Source organism: Megalops cyprinoides, chromosome 2 (genome assembly GCF_013368585.1).
Source record: "Megalops cyprinoides isolate fMegCyp1 chromosome 2, fMegCyp1.pri, whole genome shotgun sequence".
Taxonomy (NCBI): Eukaryota; Metazoa; Chordata; class Actinopteri; order Elopiformes; family Megalopidae; genus Megalops; species Megalops cyprinoides.
The window spans coordinates 47009000-47031318 of NC_050584.1; the positions used below are offsets into that span (position 1 = coordinate 47009000).

At 43.0% G+C, this 22319-nt stretch overlaps 1 protein-coding gene across 1 annotated transcript in view; it reads left to right on the forward strand.

The window, feature by feature from the left end:
• eps15 (epidermal growth factor receptor pathway substrate 15) overlaps positions 1–16953 on the forward strand; it is a 37493-nt gene extending 20540 nt beyond the window's left edge. Inside the window, exons 14-25 of the mRNA XM_036520919.1 lie at positions 5139–5300; positions 6158–6355; positions 8351–8665; positions 9168–9254; positions 9403–9529; positions 9666–9710; positions 9958–10340; positions 10772–10844; positions 10981–11051; positions 11351–11498; positions 11998–12182; positions 14845–16953. Of these exons, the coding sequence (XP_036376812.1) occupies positions 5139–5300; positions 6158–6355; positions 8351–8665; positions 9168–9254; positions 9403–9529; positions 9666–9710; positions 9958–10340; positions 10772–10844; positions 10981–11051; positions 11351–11498; positions 11998–12182; positions 14845–14985 (1935 nt within the window). The 3' untranslated portion in view covers positions 14986–16953. The remainder of the gene's footprint in view (positions 1–5138; positions 5301–6157; positions 6356–8350; positions 8666–9167; positions 9255–9402; positions 9530–9665; positions 9711–9957; positions 10341–10771; positions 10845–10980; positions 11052–11350; positions 11499–11997; positions 12183–14844) is intronic.
• The last annotated feature ends 5366 nt before the right edge of the window (positions 16954–22319 follow it).

Sequence of the window (22319 nt, forward strand, 5' to 3'; positions counted from 1 at the left end):
AAATTATCAAATAATAATTTTCCTTGCAGCTTTGTGTCTGTGTAACATGCACATCTAAAGGCACACACAGCAGACAGACTAATGGTAAGCAGACTAAGACCCAAGAACAGATTGGACTTGGGTCACCCCTGATGGCATTATAAGTATTGCCCTGATTTTCCAAGTAACGAGGCAAAACAAGATGAAAATTGTTTTACATCAGGTGTCAACTGTTTTCTTAACCACCTTTGGAGGTAGTGTGTTTCTACATCCACAGCACATTTACAAGAGATTTGTGACGTCACCATTGATGGATTTTAAGACCACATGCTGGGTAGCCCACCAGTTTCGAATGGGGGCATACGCCATTTTGTCTGCAGCAGTGATGTGATGGGAGCTGGCTAGCTGGCCCATCTGGTGATGCTGCTTGTAGGCAGAATAATTTGATTGTATGTGTATCAGGGATGGAAAAGGAAGGTATTGGATTACAATTCACAAGTTCAATCATAAATCCATGCATTTTGCATTTATGTGCAATTGGAATTTTGCCTAGTTAAAGTATGACAAGGTGGAATTCCTGATCCATACATTTCCCCAAGTGAATCGAGGTGAGACAACAGAACCATGTACCGTGTAAACTGCATGCATGGACTCACTCCAGCAGCCAGAGAGAATGTATTCTACTCCCTGTTTAAGACGAGTGATTTGATGCTTTCCCTGAAGCACAGATTCAAGATAAAATTGCAAATAAATATGAAGATTTTCCTATTTTCCTTTTATGAAATGATAAAATAATATATTGTGCTTTATGACAGCTCTGTAGTTGAGGTCATGTAGTATTAGATATTAGTATTAATGTTTAGAGTTTGTTCAACATCATTCATAATGTCTTTAAATAATGCTTTGTGATTTCTGTGAAACAACATAAATTACATTTGTTTCTTTTAAATATGAGCTGTATGTAATGCTAACTGCATTCGTAAATTTTAAACACATGCCAAGACATATGGTCCTGTAAATAGGTTGTGCATAGGTGCAAGATGTTGCAGGTGTCGACTTATGGTGTGCAAACATCTGACTTCTGGAGAAATGAAACTTACCAAGGTTTACTTGGTTTTTCATTTGTCTGGAATAAAAGGCTTATGCTACAGTGACAAATAGATGTTTTATTCGCTAGAGTACATGATTTCATAACAATCAGATGTGCTCTTCTGTTTTCACAATCAGCCCTTACATGAGCAAATGGTCTCAGTGTTTGGTGGATGTAGTTTTGAGCGCTGGGTTGATAGATGTGCATGTAGTTTTGAGCGATGGATCGGTGGGTGTACTGAGTGATGCATCCCTCTGCCTTCTCAGAGAGATGATGTTATGGTTGATGCCCCAAACGCACATATTCAATTAGCTTGGGTGACCCACCCAGGGAAAAAAAATAATAGTTTTTGTAGAGCGTAAGTTTAAAAAATGAGTGATGCTCAATACCAGGCAAGATGGCATATTTCCTAATTGGTAATTAATCACTAAGTTATTAAATATAAAAGCATGATGTTCATTAAGGGAAATTTCCTAATCACTTATTTTATTGTTGAATTGTCATAGAAACAGAAGCAACATATGAATCAAATGGTAACCTAATCTAAAAGAGAATCTAAGCATTCCATTGATATACAGTACTGATGGTTTACGCTAATGCGAATGACAAAACTGCATTGTGAAATACTCGATCATGTTAGATCTCCACTGTACTGGGACTGGAGCTTCCTGTTTGTGAGGGGCAGGCACTGTGGTGAAAGACAGCTGGAATGTACCAGTACTGGACAGCACATAAGCCGTACTGATAAATTTGTGGAACTAACGTAATATTAATATATAGTTCTTTCCAGGGAAATTGGCTCACTACTTCATGATTAACTTGTCAGTTGGTGAGAGAAATTCTTAAAATTTGTTCAAACGTTTTGTTCAGTGTGCAGTTTAAAGTATTGAAATGTAATGAGGGTGTAGTTAAGGTAGCCCAGCTCAATAGCTAACTGAATGTACATTTTACCAGTTGTACATAAGAATCTTGGCTAGCTAGGATATTCATTGCTGTTTTTATAGAAACTAAATCAGAAGTGATTTGAGCACCATGTTTGGCTTGTGCTGTAAGTCACTAATTCTTGTTGAATAAATCAGCAAAGTAATGGCCAGTAGATGCACAGTAACTCACTTAAGACCGCTGGCATATCATTTACAGTGTAAATTTTACACTGTTGGTGCTGTAGCTAATGGTTCCAGGCTGGAGGTGCACTTGCTGCTTTCCTTCAAAGGTTTCAAAAGAAGATGCCTTGTAGTAACAAAGGAAATAGGAGGAGGATGAGGTGGGGCAGGGCAGGGGGTGGCTATATCACTCTTGATCACTCCTTGGTCCCCCCTTTAACCCCCCATGGACACATCCCTGCATGGCAGACCCCTGATTTCAGCCATTACAGTGAGAACAGTCTCAGAAAGACATGGCTGGAGACAGCCATGTTGACAGCTCTGTCACTGAGTGCCCCCTCACTCCAGGATCCAGCAGGAGAAGCCAGTTAAGCATCGACTCATCATTTATTTATTACAGTATTATTCAAAGTGCGTTCTAATCCTTAAGCAAACGACGGACAGCACTTTCTCCCCCGTTCTCCTAAATCACCTTTCATTCATGACTTACACCAAAGTACCCACATGTATGTGGGTATGTCATTGCTTGTAGCCCCTCGTTGATTGTTTTTTTTTTTAGTTCTTGATTCACCTACAGAGTAAACCTCACTGTAGGTTTTGTGTAATGAGGTATCCAGGGACTAGGTACAGATGGTAGGCTCTTATGTGTGAGATTGTTGTATTGATTATCACCCACGCTTGGGTACCTTGTGCATTGGCAGCCATTTTAGTGCTTTCAGCCAGACAATATAGCAAGGCAAATGTATGTGTAATTTTGTCTTCATAGTAAATTAATTCAGTAATTTAAAAACCTGTGATTGGCAAGTAGTTTTTCAGTAGGCTTATGAAAACTAATGAAGGGTATTGAATTATTGACACTATGTATGTGGTCAGGATTGTCAAACTCCCATTTTTCTTTTCATATGCAGGGGTTGTATTCATATACAGAAGTTGAATTTCTATAGTTTTTCTATTTGCGGAGACATCTAGCAGTTACTGTATGGGTATGCTGAGTAATTATTAAACGCACTGAAGGTGCAGGCCTGGCTGATCCGTCAACAAAGTGAAATCTGGTCTGTGATATTGGCTCTCTGACCTGTTATTGTTCCAGCCAGTCTTTGAGAAGAGGCAGCTGGCAAAAAATGAATATCACATATTTCAGTAGCAGTATTTAGGGGGAAAATTAACTAAGGCGGGCGTTAGCTGCAAATTACTATTTGTTCTGTGAAAATTAACACATATTCATGTCCTCACTCTTAGTGGAGTGTTTAGTAAGTACTTATGTAAATGAAGACGGCCAGAAAGTGTCCATTATAAATATTGTGGTGGCTTTTCATGGGTCATTTTGTGGTGATGCCAGGTTCTAAATGGGTAAATATAAAGTAGAGTAAATATAAAAATGACCTCTCTTGCAGTTGCCCCCACTCTTAATGAAGCACATTAGGCATTTCTCATTTCACACTATCATTTAATAGCACACTCTACTTCCAGCCTTTTACAGTCTTATGTCAGAACTCCAAAAAATACATATGCTAGAAAGCACATGATAGTGGCAGGGGGCCCAGTATAATAAATAAGCTCAGGTGCTATAATGAAGGGTAATGGTCCTACAGGTATTTACTCCCCGCAGTAGGAAATCTGGCCATTAGAACTGAGTCAACAATGTTGAATTGGTTATTCAGACAGCATTAAACCCTCATGAGGAGAAGGAGCAAGATCTCACAGTAACTGATGAATGATTCATTCTACCAACAAAGCAGAAAAAATGGTCAATAAACTATTAGCCAGTTAATCAGGTAGGCTCTACTGTAGTCACACTTGTGATGAATAATTAAATGTTTAGGAGGAAGTAGAAGCCTTTTGTCTGAGAGCACTTACAGCTCTGCTGAAGTTGGGGTGATAAATGGCTTCTATTTTGGTACATGACTGGTTTTAAGAGCGCTCAGGCTGCACCAGCCTCTCTGAGCTAACAGAAAAACCCAGCACGTTTCCGTTTTGCTTTCTCATTCATTTCTCCAGGTAACTGATGGGATATTAAATTTCAACAGTAAAACGCCGCTCCTGCAGTAGGGATGGGAATCCTGCATCAATGCAGACATGGAGTCATTTTCTTAGAATCCGGTGCTTGCCTCCCCCCTCCCCTCCTCTCCCCCAGCTGAAGTGTGATGGCGCTTCAAGGCTTCTTTGGGAAACCTTGAACGGCTCGCTCTGCTGCAGAGGAGCCTGACGTCAGGGCCCGATGATGGCCTCCAACACGGGCTGACAACAGAGAGGTGCCAAGAACAGACTTGCTTCTCAGGAAGAAATGTCTCTAGCTCAGCCCTGCCAACACTAATTCCAGCATTAATCATCAGCGGTTTGGCCCTGTTCAGGTTCTATCAACAAAAATGTACTAAAATCCCTGTAAAGCAGGGACGGAAACCTGCGTGCGATTGTGATCGTTTCAGCTTCAGCCGCTGTATTGATCTAGCTGTCTCTGTGAGACTGCAGATTTCAGAGCGGTGGCTTGTGTTGAATTGAGTGTGTGGCACTAATTCTGTGGTAGCTTTAAGCTGTATACAGAAGGGTGCAGATAAAGACCTTGGGGTAGTTTAAGAAGCTGTGTGGTTTCTGTGATGTGGTTTTTGGGGCTTCAGTAACACACACACAGCTGCCAAGATAAACATATTGGAGTGTAATTATACTATTAGTGACTGCACATTGTTCATTTGAGGTAGATGCCTGATCTGGAGAGACTCTTTGTGGCTAAAAGTTCACACTATAAATGTTATACAGCTGTACTTTAACCATAATCCGGTGTTCAACTGATAGCAGTACCTTCTATTCTTCATGATGGCTTCCAGTGCCGGAATATGAGTTCTTAATATATCCAAATAAGTGATGCCAATTGTTCACATAAACTAAATCTCTCACGTTCCTCCCCCTCTGTCCACCTCTCCTTCCCCCTCCATCTCCCTGTTCCCCCCCCCTTCTCTCTGGCTCCTCAGGACCTCCAGGATGAGGTGCAGCGGGAGAGCGGGGAGCTGCAGCGGCTGCAGACCCAGCGGCAGGAGATCCAGGAGGCGCTGGATAAGCTGGACGTGCAGAAGGCTGCGCTGGAGGAGCAGCTGGGGCAGATCCGCCAGCAGTGCAGCCAGGAGAACCAGCTGGTGAGAGCACCGGCCCAGCTCATCCACAGCAATCACAAGCGAGAGTAATGTAACCTCACTCAGGGGTCCAACACCTCATCCACACCAATCACAACACAGAGAGTAATGTAACCTCACTCAGGGGTCCAACACCTCATCCACACCAATCACAACACAGAGAGTAATGTAACCTCACTCAGGGGTCCAACACCTCATCCACAGCAATCACAACACAGAGAGTAATGTAACCTCACTCAGGGGTCCAACACCTCATCCACACCAATCACAACACAGAGAGTAATATAACCTCACTCAGGGGTCCAACACCTCATCCACAGCAATCACAACACAGAGAGTAATGTAACCTCACTCAGGGGTCCAACACCTCATATACACCAATCACAACACAGAGAGTAATGTAACCTCACTCAGGGGTCCAACACCTCATCCACACCAATCACAACACAGAGAGTAATGTAACCTCACTCAGGGGTCCAACACCTCATCCACACCAATCACAACACAGAGAGGAATATAACCTCACTCAGTGGTCCACAGTCTCTCATCCATACCGGTTACAACACAGAGAGGAATATAACCCCACACAGTGGTCCACCACCTCATCCACATTGGACACAAACACAGCTGTGTTCTAAACAGAGGAATTAAACCTCTCTCACTGGTTCAACTGGTAAGGGACCGAAACAGAGGAAAAGGACCCATGACAGTAGAGAGGCCTGTGGTGCCAGTTCAAGAGCTTAAGAACTCCAAGCACAGGGCTAACCCAACCCTTCTTTCGTTTCTCCTGCTCGGGTTTAATTTTGCTTCGACGATCTCTCCCTTTCTCTGCACGCTGCCCTCCTCTCTCTCTCTGGCAGATCCTTTCCCTGCAGGCGGAGCAGGTGGAGCAGGAGCAGAAGATCGGGGAGTACGAGGAGGAGCTGGCGCGGGCGCGGGAGGAGCTGCGGCGCCTGCAGGATGAGACGGCCCGCATGGAGGAGAGGGTGGAGGCGGCGCGCGCCCAGCTCAACCCCCTGCAGGACTCCGTCAGGGAGTCCTACTCAGAGGTCTCTCAGGTGAGCGTCTCATTCTCCTCTCTCTTCCATGATACCGGACCTCGCAGCTCCACGCTCTCCTCAGCCTGGATCCACTTCGGCAGGCTGTGTGCTTTTGGCAGGACCCCCCCCCCCAAAGCCCCCGTTTGTCTTTTTCTTTCCTTGTGTCAGTTTGGACAGCAGTGTGGAGTAGTGGTAAGGAGCAGGGCTGGGAACCAAGAGGTTGCTGGTTCAGTTCCTCTTCCACTTCTGTGGTACCCTTGGGCAAGGTATCTAACCCACAGTTGCCTCAGTAAATATCCAGCTGTATAGATGAATAAAACTGTAACCTAAGTAAGTCGCTCTGTATAAGAGCATCTGCTAAACTGACAAGAATGTGATGTATTGGAAAGCGTCAGTGCCACCGCCTCTGACACCTGCAGTTATTCATTTGGTTTACACAAGTGACAGGTAGCCTCATAAGAAAAAATAAGGTGCTCTCCAATGGTATAGTCCTTTTATTGAACAAGGGTGTTTTGATTTGGGAGTTCCAGTGTTTCTCAGTCCTACTCCTGGAGCCCCCCTGTCCTGCATATCTTCTATCTATCCTTGCTCCAAACATGCTCTTGATTAAATCAGGTGTGCTCAGCTAATCAGAAGTGCCACTGATGAGTTCAGTCAGGTAGGTAGAGCAGGGAAAGATGGAAAACGTGCGGAGCAGGGGGGCCCCAGGAGCAGGATTGAGAATCTGTGAGTTAGGCTGATATCAGTGCTTTGTATCTACAGCTTTTTATGCTTTTGGTGGCCACTTCATTTGATTTGCCAGCACAAGAAGCGTCTTTATTTCCATTGGGCTAACGTCACACATGCTGAGAAGGACCTGAAGGGCACTAATTGAGATCACCGTTTTCATAATTTCTGGCCATTAAACCTGCTCACAGACTAATTTCCAAAAGTGTTCTGACGCCAAACCAAGATTTGCAACTCATTATTATTTTCGAATTGAATACTAACAAGAACTGTTGAAGTCAAGACTGTTCATTGACTGCTGCTCTGTGTCCTTAACATTATGTGGCTGAACACACTGCAATGTTATTGACTAACTAGCAATATTAAATGTATCCAACAAAGCTATAATAGTTAGCTGTACTACTGTACAATTGAAGCGCTATGTAGTAAAATCAAGCTCAATTTTAGCAAAGCTCAATTTTAGCATATTCTTCACCATTGTTGCTGCACATTTATTGCTGAGTCTATCCATTAAAACAACACAGATTATAAATACACCACAGACACAATGCAGAAGGGATAACGTCTGAGAATATAAACAGAAAGTATGGCACATTTCCCAGTTCACAAATACTGTTGTAACAAATGGCAAAAACCAACTTGTCTAGCACTGCTGGGAGCAATTTCCTTCTTACAAAGCCAATGTTAAGAAAGTTCCATTGAAATGATGAAACTGCTTCATAAAAGCCTTCCTTCATTCCACCCTTTTAAGATTTGATTTTGATGGTAGAGGGTAGTGTGATCACCCTTCATATGGAATATAGACAGTAGATTGTAGTGTGACCGCTCTGTGAATGTGATACAGATGGTAGTGTGACCGCTCTGTGAATGTGATACAGATGGTAGTGTGACCACTCTGTGAACGTGATACAGATGGTAGTGTGACCACTCTGTGAACGTGATACAGATGGTAGGGTGACCACTCTGTGAATGTGATACAGAAGTTAGTGTGACCGCTCTGTGAATGTGATACAGAAGTTAGTGTGACCGCTCTGTGAATGTCATACAGAAGTAAGTGTGACCGCTCTGTGAATGTGATACAGATGGTAGTGTGACCGCTCTGTGAATGTGATACAGATGGTAGTGTGACCGCTCTGTGAATGTGATACAGATGGTAGTGTGGCTGCTCTGTGAACGTGATATAGATGGTAGTATGACCACTCTGTGAACGTGATACAGAAGTTAGTGTGACCGCTCTGTGAATGTGATACAGAAGTTAGTGTGACCCGTCGTGTGTGCCTGCTCCAGGTGCAGCAGAAGCTGACTGAGCTGCAGACGGAGGAGAGGGACGTCACCTCACAGCTCAGCTGGCAGAAGAGCCTGTTGGAGGAGCCAGTGCTGGTCAACGGGGCATCTGACGAGGCCCACGAGGATCAGCGGGAGGAGGAGAGAGAAGAGCAGGAGCAGCCACAGCAGGATCAGGAGCAGGATCAGGAGCAGGAGCAGCAGCAGCAGCAGCAGCAGCAGCAGGAAGAGGGGCCGAAGCCCAAGGCTAACGAGGAACAGGAGCCTGCACCTGAGACGGAGGAGGACCTCTATAGCGGCGCTCCTCAGGAGACCCAGGTTAGCACACGGAGAGAGCTGAACAGGCAGACAGGTCTGGACCATAGTGGCAGAGGTACATACAGTACCAGTCAAAAGTTCAGATGCACCTACTCATAGAAGGGTTTTTCTTTATTTTTACTATTCCCCACATTTTAAAATAATAATAAGACATCAAAACTATGAAATAACACAAATGGAATTATCCAGTGACCAAAAAAGTGTTAAATGAAAACTATCTTATATTTTACATTCTTCAATGTAGCCAAAAAAAATTTTTTTTTTTTTTTTTTAAAGAAATTCATGCATCGAGTTCACTATTTATATTTGTCTCAGAAACAAATGTCAGGCATTTAAGCATAAGTCTTTCAATCAAAATGTGTTTGAATGCATGTTTCCCATTATCTTAGGCCAGACGTTTGACTGGTACTGTATGTGCCAGCGGAACAGAAGAGGGTTCTCACTGTTCTGTTCTAAAGATGTATTCTGGATTATTCATCCGCTTTGTTTCCCTCTGTCTCAGGAAAGCGGTAGTTCCTTGTCCTTAGCTGAAATCCCATCAGAAGTGAAAGAAGAGAAGGAGCAGTCACCCAGTGGTAGCAGTCCAAAGGTATGACCCGTCACCCATACGAGTCCAGGGGACTGTGCTCCCCCAGGACCAGCATGTCTGCCTCTGAGCTGATGAGCTGTGTTGATGGGAAGATGCAAACCATTAACGTATGCAAGTTGATTGTTATCGATCCTCTGCACCTCCGTAGCCGGTGGAGTCCCCAGAGCCAGAGAAGAGAGCTGAGCCCTCCCAGCCTCCCCAGCCAGCACCAGCCCTGCAGACGGCCCCCATCGTCACCGGGCTGGACTTCTTCCAGGCAGACCCTTTCAATGACCGTACGTGTCTCGCCTCTGAGCTGTGTGGTCAAGCCCTTACTATTATTAGTATTAACCCAGCGTTATACACTTTAAACCATTGTCCTTTGTTGGAGTAGACTGCTACTGTTTCTGAATGGAGTTTTAATGATTACAGATGATCCATTCAAAGATGACCCCTTTGCAAAAGTGGACGTCTCAGGTGAGCTGCTTTTCCTCAAAAGGTCTTATCAGCACTAATTAACGAAGTCTGGTCAGAAAATGTTAAAAATTTATATTGATACAGAATTTTAAAAGGGTTTAAACAGGGTAGATGTTTATTTCCACAAGTTATATTTCACTCTAACAGTTTATACCATGTAAAGCACAAGCACATGTGTTGAATATATAGAGGTATGAGGGAGTGAAGTCTGTATCACCCTTACTGTTACGCTGTAACTACCTTGCAGATCCTTTCGGTGGAGACCCTTTCAAGGGCACGGACCCCTTCGCGGCAGACACTTTCTTCAAGCAGCCTTCTGCTGACCCCTTCACGTCTGATGACCCCTTCACCTCCGCCGACCCCTTCAGTGGCACCACCAGTCCGGCGGAGCCAGACCCCTTCAGCTGCCAGCTCAACAACGCAGCTGGACCAGACCCCTTTGCTTCAAATCTCAGCAGCACAGCTGGAATGGACCCGTTTGGCTCCAAAGTCAACAGTCTAGCCGACGCTGACCCGTTTGGCTCCAAGAGCAACAATGCGGCCGACCCCGACCCGTTCGGCTCCAACATCAGCCTCTCGGCTGGGCCCGACCCCTTCACCTCCTCCCCGCCTTGCATGGACCTCCCCACGGTCAGTTCTGTTCTGCTCCGCCGCACTTCTTGGCAGAAAGGAAGCTCACGTTGTCATCACCTAAGCTTGTGTCGAGGTTAAACTAGCTGTGATGCACTCGTTTGGAACAAACACAGAGCGAGGAAATAGTTTCTCAGTGTGTTAAAAGGGATGGGATGTTTGGGGAATAACAGGACTCAGTATGAGCTCATTCATCTGTTGTGCTCTGGAGTAATATAAATAGCTATCATGTTGTGTTCTTTCTGCTGCCATTGGAAGTAAAGAATATATGGCAATTAGAGCTGGAAAAGGAGGGTCAAGAAGCTAATTATCTCTGTCAGGTTTGATGTTATACAGTTATAGGCCCCTGCTCTTCTTATCAAAGCCAGAGGTGTTTGTGTCCCTGAGTTTTAAGAGAAGTGGTTTGACAGGTGGAGTGTTTGTTTTCTCAGAAGGACCTGTCTGCAGTGGCGAATGACCCCTTTGCTCCAGGAGGCACCACAGTAAACCTGCCCTCTGACCCAGGTAAAGCAAATGGGAAATGCCTCCTCCATCTGGACATTAGCGGTACTGCAGGAAGCGGCTTTCGTTACAGTGCATGGAGAGGTTGTGAAGGTGTGGCAGCGGTTGGGCAATATTAACACTCCTCTGTGTTTGTCAGACCCCTTCGCTGCTGTGTTTGGGAACGAGACCTTCGTAGGGGGATTTGCGGATTTCAGCGCTCTGTCGAAGGTAAAATAATGAGGTGGTTCAAGTTGTGCAAGAGGTGCTTTATGCAAGCCGTGTGGAGTCGTGGTCAGGGACCTGGATTTATGACCAGAGTCAAATAACCAGATGGGAATTTCTTGTTGATCTTTTGAGCTGGGGTAAATATCAGGAAGTGTAAATGTATGAAGTTTTGTGTTTAAGGTTCAAGCTGAGCATTTCTTATCAGCTGTATTATGTAGTGTGTTTCAAAGGGCGAGTAAATGTTGTGGATGATTATGTGATGTGAGGTTTGACCAGGGTGTAAGCTCTTGTTTGCTTCGCAGTCGAACGGTGCTGACCCTTTCAGCCCCTGCACCACTCCGAGCAGCAAGAATTTGTTTAAGGAGGATAGTCAGTCAAGTAGCCCCGACGTGCCCCCGGCCCTGCCCCCCAAGACGGGCACTCCCACCAGGCCTCCCCCACCTCCTCCTGGTGAGTCCCATCGCTCACACTACCAACCTCATTGTGACTGTACTGGGCGTATCTTTGTCCTCAAAGATAGAGTATAGTAAAATAAAAATTTTAATCCTGTGTTTTTTGAGTTGAAGCCCAGCTTGGTTTACTTTTGGAATGTAGATGTCGTGTAAAAGGTCTCAGTAGTCTAGCACACATCGTCAGTGTGTCTTCAGGCACACACAGTGAACCATACAGAGGTCTTACGCTCCAAGTTAAGGACTTCTTCCTTTTGATCATTTTTTCCAAGTGTTCACAAATTGTTGCCACCATTTGTTTTGACTGAACAGTGTCTGAGTATGGTATTTATAATGGTAATTAGAGGATGCTTGAATGTTAAACAGGCAGATGGAAATTTAAGAAATTAGGCGTTTAAAGAGTTCTGCAGTTATGATCATTTACAGAGACATTCAGTGATTCAGTCATTTTATTTTACAGTTCGCATAGATAAGTGTTTGTATTTATCTTGTCTGCACAGGCAAAAGGTCCACAATTTCTAGATCAGAGTCTTCCGACTCTTTCCACCGGAGGGCGCCCTTTTTGCCGCAGGGCTCAGGAGACTCTGCCACGCTGCCCGCCAAGGACGCAGCCCCGGATCCTTTCGCCCCGTCCTCTCCCCGCCAGCCTTCCCGGGACCCTGACAGATTTGCCAGCTTTGACAAAGTGAGCACCTCCCCTGCCCCCTCCCCTCCTCCCCAAACCCAGTAGCAGCGACCCTGCCACTTCCTGTCCACAAGCCACTCCCACCAAACGGCAGTTTCAGTCACACCTCCATCCATAGCCAAACTCTAAACCGTGAACCATAAGGCTCAGAATCTGAGCTCAGAGTTCAAATCTGAATTAACAAGAGGAAAAAATAACCTTATAATCTGCGTGCTAAAATTATCTGTTGAAATACATTTTTTTTTTTCCCAACAAAAGGCAAGGTCATCAGTGTACATTTTAATTGACTTGTTTTTTGTTAATTTATCGTAATTGTGTTTTTCTTTTTTTGAAATTGTCTGCCGTGTATGGTTCTGTGAAACAAATACTTTCTGTATTTAGCCTTTTTGAAAAGGCAGACTGGACCTCGTGCAATTGAAAACATTTTTATGTTCCTTTGCTTCTGTTTTTCTTTGTTCATTAAAATAGGTAGAATTATATTACACAAAGTGGGCATCTTATTATGTACAGCAATTCTAAATTGCAGGAGAATGCACCATGGAAACCTTTAATTTTCAGTGTACAGCTTTAATAATTACCATCACCAGATCTCCCTCCTTAAGCCCATTTCCCTCATTACCACTGGTGGATCCCCTCACTGGCTGTGGATGGAAAGGCTAGGCCGCTTGCTTTGGCTCTCGCCAAAAAAAAAGCTGTTTCCACGGTGTCGTGTACCTGGAAACAGGCTTGACCGAAACCCCCACGTCGCTGCATCCCGCGTCTGTCCTCACCCGCCCCAGAGTCCTGCACGCACTAACCGAGTCCTCATGTTGTGTGAACCACCCCTTCCTCCCCCTAGTATTCCCAGCACTCTACCTCCACCGCCCCTCACTTTGGGATCAGCTCCATCGCATGCCGCAGTTCAGCCCCTCAGTTCCCCTGCACAGACAGATGGTACCTCCTTTTGATACATAAACTTAAATGAGCGCAATTAAAGGCCAAAAATCGATGCCATCGTTATGTTGGGTCTCTCGAATCTGTAAACACTGTAAGATTATTATTCTTTTGATCCATTTTTTTCCCTTTTCGAATGTATGTGATCGTTACAGCTGTTATCTGCTACTCAATTGGGCTGGAGGTAAATCAAAGCTGACACCCTACCAGTCTTGAATCAAAATGATGCTCATGACATTATTCAGTGGGTTTTTACAACTCTTGATTGTAGGTTTTGATCAGTAATCTAAATCAAAAAAGATTTAATCTACTTCCTACAATAATCCCATAGTTTTTTTTTTTTTTTAATCAGATTGCATCCATCTCTTACTTCATGTGAATAACTGCATGTTAAACAGGGTTGGCATTGCTTAGTGTGATTCAGGGCAAGTATGGACACACAACAAGCAACAAGTAAAATCCTGCAATATATACATTTCTGAAACCGTTCTGGGCAATGATAAACTGTAGTTGGTTGGTTAGATGCCATCATAAAATGTAAGTCTGTGAAAAGCCTCATAACATGTTATGTGAGAAAAGATGGGGTTCCTCTGGAACCACCCTGCTTACAGTGGGCCAATACTTAAGTCCAGATATCACAACTAAGTGTATGCCAGCCATGTCTCACTTGCTGTTTGAGCCACTGATTCTGTCTTCTGTGAACACCCCCCCCACAGTAACGAATCTTCCAGTCGTGAAAACTGCTCCAATGCAGCTGTCTGCTCCCACGCTCACAATCCTCCTTGTGTCATGCACACTAACTCTGCTCCACATCAGAGATCTGTCAGAAGTTTGTCTGATTGCTGTGATTTACTGCAGAATCCACTGCATAAGTCTCGCCTGTGTATTATTCATTGGTGCCCCTGTCCCCAGCCCAATTTCATGCTCTGCATCCAGATAATGTGTTGGAAGCATGCAAAAGTGTTAATCACTCCTTCCTATTTTATTTCCCCTTGGAAATACACAGAACAGACTTATGCACAAGGTTTGCAGCAGTTATGTCTGAATGTCTTGTATCAGTGTCTTCTGATGTGTAGCTCTGTCGATGTATATTCATAATCATAATTATGATGCTGTCCATGCTGATAAGAAGCAATTGTGTGCATCCTCAACATGTCTTTGTACTTTTCATCACAACACTTCTGTTTTTCTGTTTGTTTCTTGCATGCCTGTTCAATATTTTGGAAATGACTAATTTGAAGAAAAAAAAAATGAGGGTACCAGATGCAGGTCTGGTCACATTTGTGTAGAAGAGAAGTTGTCCAAAGAATGATGTTGCTCATGGTTGTTTCTTAGCTGACACTCATATTCAAATGAGTACCCCACTCTATGTCATGCTTTGTTAGACTTTGTGTAAATTATACACTGACAGCTCTTCACTTGAACCCTTGAGAGAGGGCCATGACACATCAGAATGTCTTGCTCTTTAGTGCAAGGGAAGGGGATGACTTTACTGTCATGTAGCATTGTGATAGCAGAGAGGGTTTGTTGGGTTTTTAAGAATTATGGTATGGTTTTTTTTTATTGAATTGTAAAACTGCTAAAACATGTGGAATTTGTCCAAGCCAGTTGGAATACCCCGTGGTGGCATTGCTGTGAATTAGCTGGGGACCCGTTTGTTCCAGGTGAAAAAGGGTGTGTGTCAGAGGGGGTTCTGACAGGGCTGTGGTTGTGTTTGTGTGTGGAGCAGTACCCCACAGAGGAGGACATGATTGAGTGGGCCAAGCGGGAGAGCGAGCGGGAGGAGAAGGAGCGCCTGGCCCGCCTGACGCAGCAGGAGCAGGAGGACCTGGAGCTGGCCATCGCCCTCAGCAAGTCGGAGCTCTCCTGAGGCCTGCCCCTGCGGCAGGCCGCTCTCACCAAAGGAGGAAGGAAGTGGCCAAACTGAACTGAAGGGCCAGCCCCGCCCCAGGATGGGGAAAATATTTCACCCCTCCACCAACCACCATCTCACTCAACTCATCCACCGTGTCACTGTCCGCATTACCAGTTCTAGGGTTCCCGATTCAGTACCGGTCCTGCTTCATTTTGTGGTCTGTGGGATTGGGGAGGGAGGGAGGGAGTCTCAGAAGCCTTTTAAGGGACTCTTTTAGAATAGATTCCCATTGCCTTCCTGGCAAAGGGATGGGCAGGCCATCCAGTGGATGCCCATGTAGAGCCATGAAGTGAGACCCTTCCTCTCCCGGTTCTCTTATCTAATTTCAACTGCCTCTACAACTACAGCAAATAGGGGCCAGTTGTTGGATGGATTGATTCTACTTTCTTCCACTTTCACTAGCTTTTCAGCACAGTCCACGCACATGTCAAGACTTTACCCCATATGCACAGCCTCAGTAAATTCCCACTGAAAAAAGCCTGCCAGGGCTGTTACATTTGTCAATTTAACCATTACAGAAAACGGGTAATACTGATTGGCTGCTGATCCGTCATTCAGTGGCCAGAGCCTAGGACTTTGTCACAAAGTCTTTTCTGAAGGTTTACTTGAAGTGGAGAGATGAACCAGCTCCCAGCTTTTCTGTTTTGCCCAGATTCCCGAGATCTGCAGTTAGCTGTAGAAGCATTTGCTTGATGATGTGGTGTGGAAAGTGCTGAGTTTCTCAAACAGGCAATAACAGCAAATATTAAGAGGGACAGTGACATCAGATTATACAGTGGTAGCCAGTGGCCCACAATGGGCACCTGTTTAAAGAGGGGGCAGTTTTAATTTGATTCTTCATCATTGTTGGTGCCTCATTGTGATTATCCCTAATTACTTGCTCTTGTAGCACGTTTCAGCATAATACAGTGTACTCTGCGTGCCTGATTGATGTTTTGTCACTTGTAAACGTTGTTGCTCTTACGTTGTGTATGCTTGAATATCAACTGCTATCAGGTGATTGCCTGCAGTGCGGATGCTCAACTGGTCTAAAGTACCCTGTAATCCAGTTTGCGTAATCATAACTGAAGGTGGTTTGTGTGTGGGGAATGTGTGTTAGGCTGAGATTGGTAGGGAATGGTTTATTTGGTCAGGGGCAAAAAGTGAATTGTATTATAAAACAGGGTATTCCCTATTTTGTACATCTTGAAAACATAATGCACCAAGCTCTTCCATATCGATCTGACCAGGTTTCACATGGAGGAAATGTGTTGATGCACCGCCTAGTGAACGGTGTAGAAAACTCAAAACAACCATGTATATTTCCTCTGCCAGTTCATCTTGGGGTCTGAGATCCATACTCCTACATAAAGTTGGCATGCATAGCAGGGTAGCGTTATTTGATTGAAGCGGAAATTGCTACTGTATGTGGCGTTGACCGAGACTGCAGTAGATTTCGATTCCACCTGATTGTATGAAAACATATAACTCAGTTTATATCATACTCAGCTGCTCAGCTCCTGATAAAACATTTTCCCCCCCTTTTTTTTCGCTTTGTCTGTACTGGCCTTTCTTGTTATATTATGTGCCAAAAAGACCACTGTGAGGAAGGACCCTCAAAACATACATTTATGGATAGCTAAGGATATGCTCACCATGAAATTGTTGCATCTAGCTCAGCATTAGTGATTATGTTGCACTCATTGGGTCGTCCTGCATGTAATTCTCTTATTTCCCCTTTCCTATTAGCTGTCATTGGAACAATATTTACGCCATACTGAGGCTGACAAACCACTAAGGTTTTTCTTTTTTAAATAGAGCCCAGAGAAATCTGTGCATAGCTCTTAATGTTGGTGCATTATAGGTGCAGGCAATTACATCTGTTTTATCTGCCTACACAAGCAACTCATTGTGTACTTAAGACCCCATTTATTATTGTGTAATAAAAATGTTGGACACTTTAAATAATATTTGGGAAGAGACTTGCTACTCTATTTAAATTTGTGAAGACAATGAAATGCAGTATATTTTTTATTTGGTTGTCATTTGCAATAAGTCTTATATGATGTGTAGCTTAATTTTAGTTTAGGATAACTGAATGTATGGTTATTAATGATAAAACTATTGATTCAGGAGTTAAAGGGTGAATACTGCCGTGTTTCCAGAAACGTGTTCACAGAGTAACACGGATGTCTTTTCCTCCCGTTTTACTTTCTGGGGGCATGTCATTTAGTTCTCAGTTCCAAGGTTAAAACATGTGTTTGTGTGACTTTATAGCCAACAAACTGACACCCATTTGTTTTACCTCTTTGTAGAGGTTTGATTATCTTGATCTATGCCTTATTGCAAATGCCATGCTGTAGACGCCCAGTTTTCCGCACATGAAATCCCATTTGAGTACAGCAGCGGATTCCAGTTGAAGCAGTTTTATTCTGCTGCTCCTGCTAACCTCGTAAAGCTCTCAAAATGTGGTAGGTCTGTTTGGTATTTGAATAAGGGTGCTTCCATGGCGAGTGACTACCTTTGAAGTCTCAAGTGACTGTGAAACGTATCCTTTGTCATTTGCACGAAGGTTGTGCTGCTGGCTTATGAGCTCCAGTCACCTTTGGATTTTTCAGTGTCCTCTTATCTTGTGGAGGTGGTAGTGGAGGAACAATGAGAAATGGTAACCTTTGAACAAGCGCATTAAAAAATATTTAAATGAAAATTTTAAAAAGCAGCAGATATGTCAGAGATTTTTTTTTTTTTTTTGGGGGGCGGGGGCAGTAGTTTGAACCGATCACTCACTGGTTAGGACACAACTGAAGTCCGTTGTTGGCAGAGAGTTTCTACAAGGGAATGGCCAGTCATGTTTAATTGATCTAATCTGAATGTGGACAATTTTCTTGCCAATGCACAGTAAAAAAAAAAAAAAAGAAAACATACTTCTTGATCTCTATACTTTTCATCAGGATAGTGGGATTCAGTAGCTAAGCATGATACTCAATAAATTCCTGGGTCAGGCCTGTGAAGCTCTAATGTTACCCCCCCCAAAGACATCTGCACTTTGTAAATACAGTCCATGCTCCATCCAGGAACTACTGCTCTTTTTGGCCTCTTTCCTCAGCTCGTCTTGTATTTAAAGTGTCTCTGTTACTATTGCTCATGTAACATGTATAGACTTCACTCATTAAATCAAAACCACTGATGTATGTAGGCTATATCTATATAGACTTTTTAAAATCTGGCTAATTTTATTTTATTATTATTTTTTTTTTAACTTCAAATATATTCCCCCCAATGGGAGTCATTGTTTAAATATGCTGAGTATAACATGTAATTAAAAACAAAGGATAATAAATATAAAAAAAACTCAACATCTTGTGCTCTGTGTCATTGACTGTCAAATTGGTATTGTAAAATTTACACTTTATTTGATGCAGTTGGAGATGGAGTGTGTTTTTTTTTTGTTGTTTGAAATGACATTTCAAGTAGCATTTCATTGTTAGATTGTAGAACAAGAAGAACCTGTGTTAGTGGTTACTCTTAGGGTGCAACTAATGAGTAAGGGTCGACTTACATGACGACATGAGTGGAATTTTCGGGGAATTTCGTTAAATTTGAACAAAAAACGGTATAGTTAATATCGTGTAGTTATGCAAAGAAAGGAAGAAAGAAATAAAATTGAAAGTAGTTTGCCACAACGTCATGACCATATGATTGAGTAATGCGGGATAGTTCGAGTCATGAGAATTGACATTTAAAAGAAATACATGGAAGTGTCTGTATAAATCACGTGATGTCATATGTTGTATACTACAGTTTTTAAGTGCTATTGACTTGAACGGACACTGATAACGGAGGGCACTAAGACCTAGTGATGGTTTGAAGAAGACATTCCATCACATTTAAAAAAAGATCTCACTATTGTGCCGAAAAACTCACACGCCTCATTCTTTCAGGAACAGAGAGAAGTATCCACCTATGTCAGACGGAGTTAAGGATATTGTAATTTGGTCACGCTGGTCTACACGCATGTTGAGAAATTGAGACGCTGCGTCGTAATTTTACTGGGTATTCCACAGTTGTGTCGTTGCCCAGTGTCGTACTGTGGAATGAGTTTCATCGCTGCCTGGAGACTCAGCCTTAAAAGAAATGACAGCAAAAGGTAAGCTGTTTTGCCTTGATCAGATCATCCTTTGCGACGCGACTATTGTACCCTAGTACATTAAGGCATACTGGTACATTTGTATAGGATGTTTGTGTGGGGCTTTAGTATTCATATACTTATATATACTTTATGTCCTTTCTTATGATTTGACATGTCAAATTTCCCTACCTCTTAACTTCAGCAAATTAATTACTGTTTTTACCGGGTTCCGCTTATTTTAAATGCAAGACTAATATGAAAACTGACCGGCGCTTGTACTTGGTGCATAAAGGAAGGATAACATTCATAAAGCACAACGTTCCTGCAGTTTTGCAATTAATGTTGTATCGAAGCATTAATGTTTTCAGGCATGTCATCTTCCTGGTAACATAATCAGCTTTAATCATCAAATAGGGAGCCTTGAAAATGACAAAGCATTTGGAGCAATAACACTGATTTTTAGATTAAAACGAAGCAAATATATATTTAAATGATTTTTTCAAAATTGTGCCCACACGTGGCTGAAAGCATTTCGTCTCATGACTGTCTTGCCAGCGCAAGGCAGAGATCTGTAGGTGGTGTCTCGCGCACGATGCAAGTATTGAGCTGTATGTGCCTGCGGGGATCGGATATGGTGGCTTAAAGATTCCTAGTTTGTTACACTCAGTGCTGAACCCATTAGACATGCATGCGTCCACATCTCTGTCATCGCGTCAACGCTTAGGGAAATGTCACGAAAGAAGTAATGTGAGTGTATAAGCACTATTCTTACTCAGGATTCATTGATAATACTTTTTTTTTGTTGCCATAATAAAAATGGCCAATATCTGTAAGAAGTATTAGAATCAACTGCTTTCATAAGGCAGAAAAGAAACTGGCTAAGGACAATTTAGTATTCCGTGGAAGGATTCTGTTTAATAAATGATATGAATTAATCAATGAAGTTTAAAAAATATGAAATCTTAAATATATAAAATATATGAAAATGTGAATGAAGTGGATTCTATATTGTGAAGTATTCATTTCTAAGTTCCCACTATGATAAATTTAAATATGGAAGCAGACTCAATGAGTACTGATGTGTCCTCCATTCCTTTATATAAACCATTGTTGTGTATATTGCCATACATATCTGTGGCAGGACATCACCCAGATCATGGTGCTGTATTACTGAGAGAGAACCATAAAATCGTCCTCCTTCAGTATCTTTCCAAAAGGGAGCCTCAGTTTCCCTCTTCTGTTTCAGGTTACAGTTACCAGACAACAGCGATGAACCCAAAACCACAGCCCCCTCATCCACGTAAGTCTCTCTCTCCAGGTGTCAAACATAGCTTTGCGGTGATAAATATTCAGTTTCTGTTGTACTTTGTTTATTTAGTAAAGCACAAACATTGCTGGAAGACACAAAACCGGATGCTGCTGTCCCATCTTTGTGTACCCTGGAGGACATACCTGTTATCTTTAGTGTTCACTGTAAGTCACTTTCAGTGTCAAAAAGCAGATGGGACAGACGTGGACAAGAATCACGAAGAAAAACTGCATTAAACGCAGACATGCTCATGTCAAAGTGAGGGGATGCAGGTGTTGACTTGTTGGTGAAGGGAGGTTAATGATGCCTGTGGCCAGAGGGGGGCAACAGCATTACTCCTTCCTGCTGTTCACAGTATCAATAATTCACACAGCAACCCTTTCTGGGGTTTATCTCCCTGCTGATAAAGTCATCAAAAGGCCCAGGGAGCAGAGAGGAGACCAATATGTGTGCACTAAGCCAGCAGCTTCACCAGGCCCTCAGCTGGCATTACCAAAAGCTGGCCTTTGAACGGTATGGCCAAGCCAGCAGAAGTAGATTCCGTTCGAATGACCCGCCAGCTTAACCAAGGCTGTGTAAGATCGGGCTCCCCGAACAGTTGAACATCATTTTCCTCCCAAGTCACAGCCAGCGCTGGAACACAGAGGCAGAGTGTAATCAGCTCGGCCGGTTTAAGGTGCATCATCATCCCGTGGTGCTGCGGGGGTTTCTTTTTCGCTGCATGATTGGTGGTTTCTTGGGGTACTCCACTTCCTTCTGCAGAGTATGTGGGCTGTGACTGGAAAAAAATAATGTGTGTTTTGTACATTTCCTAGTTTTCGAATGATGTTGGATTCATTGGAAATGGTTCAGGGAGATTTGGAATAATTTGTACAAATGACAATTTAACTGTAAAGGGGTTAAATTAGTTCTTAATCAAATACTCATATGTTAACCTATCTTCAGGAATGCTTTGTGTCTTCTGAGTGTTTAGCCTTGTGTTTATGCGTTCTATCGTATCTGCTAAGCTTTTATCCTCATAGCTTAAATATGCTTTGATATTCATCCATTGGATATTCTTCCAGCCCAATAAGTCTGTTTTGAAACATGTAAATTTACGCAAAATTTTGCTTTCAGAGAGCAAATACAGTGAGTCATTACAGATCCTGAGGTGATTACTCAAATACATATGGGCTATAAAAGTTAGCAATAAGATATTTAAAGCTGGCTGTCTGTTATTACTGTTTGTTTTCTTTTATTTTGATTGTATGTGTTTAGTTGAAGTAAGCGACATGTCCTCATCTACTGTGTTTTTCCTGCTCATACGTTATATCTGTTTCATCATCTGCATAGGCTACACGTCATTTTGGCATGAAACATTAAATATTCACAACACTCGTAAAACAGTGCATCACCAGAATCTACACCTGTTTTCTAGCTGTTTAACTCATCTGATGGTTACAACAACATTGGCAGAAAGTGTATTTGTCAATTCCCTCTGAATGTGAATGCAGAATGTAGTCAGCGGGATTCTAGGGATATTTACAGTATGTCGCAACACTGTTTTGCAATTGTTACAGGAAGAGCAGTTAGATTGTCCCTGCTAGAGGACTGTGCCTTTGTGTGGTAGTTAGGTTTTATTTTTGGTGGTTTATGGTTGAGTGACTGTACAAATGAAATCAAGCCTTCGAGTGCCTCACATTGATGATATGCTAGGATATGTCAAGCTGAACAATCACTACTACAGGATATTATATGAGAAATGCATTTTGACAAGCATATCCACACCACTGCGTTCTGCTATCCTCTTTTGGGGAAAATGTCCACATTTTGTTGATTTTGTCCACCTCTCTCGTGATGTGTGGTAACTCAAGGGTTCTCTGATTCTTAGAA